This window comes from Oncorhynchus gorbuscha, unplaced genomic scaffold (assembly GCF_021184085.1).
Source record: "Oncorhynchus gorbuscha isolate QuinsamMale2020 ecotype Even-year unplaced genomic scaffold, OgorEven_v1.0 Un_scaffold_19:::fragment_4:::debris, whole genome shotgun sequence".
Taxonomy (NCBI): domain Eukaryota; kingdom Metazoa; phylum Chordata; class Actinopteri; order Salmoniformes; family Salmonidae; genus Oncorhynchus; species Oncorhynchus gorbuscha.
The window spans coordinates 95,545-100,000 of NW_025744957.1; the positions used below are offsets into that span (position 1 = coordinate 95,545).

General features: G+C 46.7%; 1 protein-coding gene across 1 annotated transcript; it reads right to left on the reverse strand.

Annotated features, from left to right (window-relative positions):
* Positions 1-2,239: 2,239 nt before the first annotated feature.
* Positions 2,240-3,343, reverse strand: LOC124017337 (G protein-coupled receptor kinase 6-like; the record flags this gene model as incomplete). The annotated part of the gene is given in 1 exon segment (XM_046332590.1): positions 2,240-3,343. A coding segment is annotated over 1 exon segment (54 nt), but the record flags the coding sequence as incomplete, so codon positions are not given.
* Positions 3,344-4,456: the final 1,113 nt, after the last annotated feature.

Sequence of the window (4,456 nt, forward strand, 5' to 3'; positions counted from 1 at the left end):
GGGGATGGTAAGAGGAGTTTTGGAAGTCTCTTTCACTTTCGTTGGGAGTGCCGAGGTTTCCATGGAGATGGCTTAACCTCTCCGTAACCTCTCCCTTCCCCTTTAACCCCTCTTCCTCAGTCTGATAGAGTCTCTGGTCAGGAGGGTTCAGCGGGGGATACCATAGTCTGTCAGGGAGCTCAGTCCTATTATAGTCCCACATCCACAAGGAGAATCCCACTGAGTGACATAATGCACAGACACACATCAGCATGGCAAAGGAACACATGAGGTCCAACAGCGGCAGAGGAGACAGGAGAGAGAGAGAGAGAGAGAGAGAGAGAGAGAGAGAGAGAGAGAGAGAGAGAGAGAGATAAACATACAGAGAGAGAGAGAGAGAGGCAGAGAGACAGAGAGAGAGAGAGAGAGAGAGAGAGAGAGAGAGAGAGAGAGAGAGAGAGAGAGAGAGAGGCAGAGAGACAGGAGAGAGAGAGAGAGGCAGAGAGATAGGAGAGAGAGAGAGAGAGAGAGAGAGAGAGAGGAGAGAGAGAGAGAGAGAGAGAGAGAGAGAGGCAGAGAGACAGGAGAGAGAGAGGGAGAGAGAGAGAGAGAGAGAGAGAGAGAGGCAGAGAGACAGGAGAGAGAGAGAGAGGCAGAGAGGCAGAGAGAGAGAGAGAGAGAGAGAGAGAGAGAGAGAGAGAGAGAGAGAGAGAGAGAGAGAGAGAGAGAGAGAGAGAGAGAGATAAACATACAGAGAGAGAGAGAGAGAGAGAGAGAGGCAGAGAGACAGAGAGAGAGAGAGAGAGAGAGAGAGAGAGAGAGAGAGAGAGAGAGAGAGGCAGAGAGACAGGAGAGAGAGAGAGAGGCAGAGAGACAGGGAGAGAGAGAGAGAGAGAGAGAGAGAGAGAGAGAGAGAGAGAGAGAGAGAGAGAGAGAGGCAGAGAGACAGGAGAGAGAGAGGGAGAGAGAGAGAGAGAGAGAGAGAGAGAGAGAGAGAGAGGCAGAGAGACAGGAGAGAGAGAGAGAGGCAGAGAGACAGGAGAGAGAGAGAGAGAGAGGAGAGAGAGAGAGAGAGAGAGAGAGAGAGAGAGAGAGAGAGAGAGAGAGGCAGAGAGACAGAGAGAGAGAGAGAGGAGAGAGAGAGAGAGAGAGAGACAGAGAGAGAGAGAGAGAGAGAGAGAGAGAGAGAGAGAGAGAGAGAGAGAGAGAGAGAGAGAGAGAGAGAGAGAGAGGCAGAGAGAGAGAGAGAGAGAGAGAGAGAGAGAGAGAGAGAGAGAGAGAGAGAGAGAGAGAGAGAGAGAGAGAGAGAGAGAGAGAGAGAGAGAGAGAGAGAGAGAGAGAGAGAGAGAGAGGCAGAGAGACAGAGAGAGAGAGAGAGAGAGAGAGAGAGAGAGGAGAGAGAGAGAGAGAGAGAGAGAGAGAGAGAGAGAGAGAGAGAGAGAGAGAGAGAGAGAGAGAGAGAGAGAGAGAGAGAGAGAGAGAGAGAGAGAGATAAACATACAGAGAGAGAGAGAGAGAGGCAGAGAGAGAGAGAGAGAGAGAGAGAGAGAGAGAGACAGAGAGAGAGAGAGAGAGAGAGAGAGAGAGAGAGAGAGAGAGAGAGACAGAGAGAGAGAGAGAGAGAGAGAGAGAGAGAGAGAGAGAGAGAGAGAGAGAGAGAGAGAGAGAGAGAGAGAGAGAGAGAGAGAGAGAGAGAGAGAGAGAGAGAGACAGAGAGAGAGAGAGAGAGACAGAGAGAGAGAGAGAGAGAGAGAGAGAGAGAGAGAGAGAGAGAGAGAGAGAGAGAGAGAGAGAGAGAGAGAGAGAGAGAGAGAGAGAGAGAGAGAGAGAGAGAGAGAGAGAGAGAGAGAGAGAGAGAGAGAGAGAGAGAGAGAGAGAGACAGAGAGAGAGAGAGAGAGAGAGAGAGAGACAGAGAGAGAGAGAGAGAGAGAGAGAGAGAGAGAGAGAGAGAGAGAGAGAGAGAGAGAGAGAGAGAGAGAGAGAGAGAGAGAGAGAGAGAGAGAGAGAGAGAGAGAGAGAGAGAGAGAGAGAGAGAGAGAGAGAGAGAGAGAGAGAGAGAGAGAGAGAGAGAGAGAGACAGAGAGAGAGAGAGGAGAGAGAGAGAGAGAGAGAGAGAGAGAGAGAGAGAGAGAGAGAGAGAGAGAGAGAGAGAGAGAGAGAGAGAGAGAGAGAGAGAGAGAGAGAGAGAGAGAGAGAGAGAGAGAGAGAGAGAGAGAGAGAGAGAGAGAGAGAGAGAGAGAGAGAGAGAGAGAGAGAGAGAGAGAGAGAGAGAGAGAGAGAGAGAGAGAGAGAGAGAGAGAGAGAGAGAGAGAGAGAGAGAGAGAGAGAGAGAGAGAGAGAGGGAGATAAACATACAGAGAGAGAGAGAGAGAGGCAGCATGGTCTGAAGCACCTTGAATGGGAAGGACTTAATTATTCAAATATTTTGAGGATTAAAACAAACCAGTTTGGTCATAAGTGCACAGCTAAATTTAACTCAGGAGCTCTGTGACAAAAGTGTAGCAATCTAGAGGATGCCATGGTAGAGGAAACTTCAAGGCCATTCTCGGCTATCCACGTGTAACGAAAAGGTCCCTTTTGGCAATTGAATTACTGTACTATAACGCAGGGTGTTTTTAGAAAAGTCCCTTCTCTACATTTACATTACATTTAAGTCATTTAGCAGATAATGTGGTTGGGAACTAACATGATTTTTCCCTAAACCCAGATTCTTAGGAAGACACATTTAGGACTTTAGAGGTCACATATATGGTACACTTCTTTGCACTTGTGCACTTACATATGCATCGTTCAGTCATATCTATTTGGCTTACATCAAATGTCTCTAGATAGAACCCTAAAATGTACATATCACCTCATACTAAGAGTTCACCGCAGTCTTCAATTTCCTTTTAAGCCTACGCTTCACACAAATATCCGAATTTGATTGTCTAGAATTGCACAAAGTAAATATTAATAATATATATTTTGAATATACATTTCAAATCAAATAAAAATGGTTCGCAATCTGAGCCCACTTTTTATAAGACAAAGAAAAGGAGAAAGAAAAAGAAAAGAGGCTTGCGATATCGGCTGAGAACAACATCAACACATGAGATGTGGGGGTGACAGTATGGTCACAGCTGTTGTTGCCATGCATGAAAATGTGGACGGATTCTGCATCATGATTACTTTTAAATAACATGGACTTTATGGCTATATATTGAAAATATACATGCCAATATTTATATAGAACTATCTTAAAAATACAAATGTGCAAAATTTGTAAACAAATGAGATCCTCGGTGAGGCTGGGATAAGGGTGCTCAGTCACAGCCTGGTGGGCTCATCATCACTGTCGCTGCAGTTTCCACAGCAGTCCTGACAGAGGGCAACAGAGAGCAGGCAATTATCAGGAGGCCCAAAGATAAGTTTATGAGGAGACATACCATAATGTAAGCTTCAGGAACATGATCTGACAATTCATCTCGATGGTTGTACAGTCGTCTCAAATAAAACTGTTACTATGGACCCTGATCACTCTTGACGAACATATCAAGAATATTTCCATATTCCTAACATTGCAAAAATCTGAAACTTTTTGTCCAAAAATAATGCAGATAAGCTAAGCAATGCTTCTGTCACTTATAGGTTAGACTATTGCAATGCTCTACTCTCCGGGCTACCCGGATAAAGCACTAAATAAACTTCGTGCAAAACACAGATACTAGAATCTTAACTAGAACCAAACATTAGCTCATAATATTCCAGTGCTAGCTTCTCTACACTGGCTTCCTGTTAAGGCAAGGGCTGATTTCAAGGATTTACTGCTAACCTACAAAGCTTTACATGGACTGGCTCCTACCCATCTCTCCAATTTGGTCCTGCCGTACATACCTACACGTACGATACGGTCACAAGACGCAGGCCTCATTGTCCCTAGGATTTCTAAGCAAACAGCTGAAGGCAGGGTTTTCTCCTATAGAGCTCAATTGTTATGGAATGATCTGCCTATCCATGTGAGACCGAGACTCGTTCTCGACCTTTCAGTCTTTACTGAATACTCATCTCTTCAGTGGGTCATATGATTGAGTGTAATCTGTCCCAGGTGTGCAAAGGTGAACGGCAAGGCTCTGGAGTGACGAACCGCCCTGCTGTCTCTGCCTTGCCAGCTCCCCTCTCTCCACTGCGATTCTCTGCCTCTGACCTATTTCGGGGGCTGCGTCACTGGTTTACAAGTGCTCTTCCACGCCGTCCCTAGGAGGGGTGCATCACGTCGTGCCAGGCCTTTTCCGCTATACTCGACTTGAGTGGTTGAGTCACTGACGTGATCTTCCCGTCGGGTTTTGCGCCCCCTCGGGCTCGTGCGGTTGTGGAGATCTTTATGGGCTATTCTCAGCCTTGTCTCAGGGTAATAAGTTGGTGATCTGTTGATATCCCTCTATTGGTGTGGGGGCTGTGCTTTGGCAAAGTTGGTGGAGTTATATCCTGCCTGGT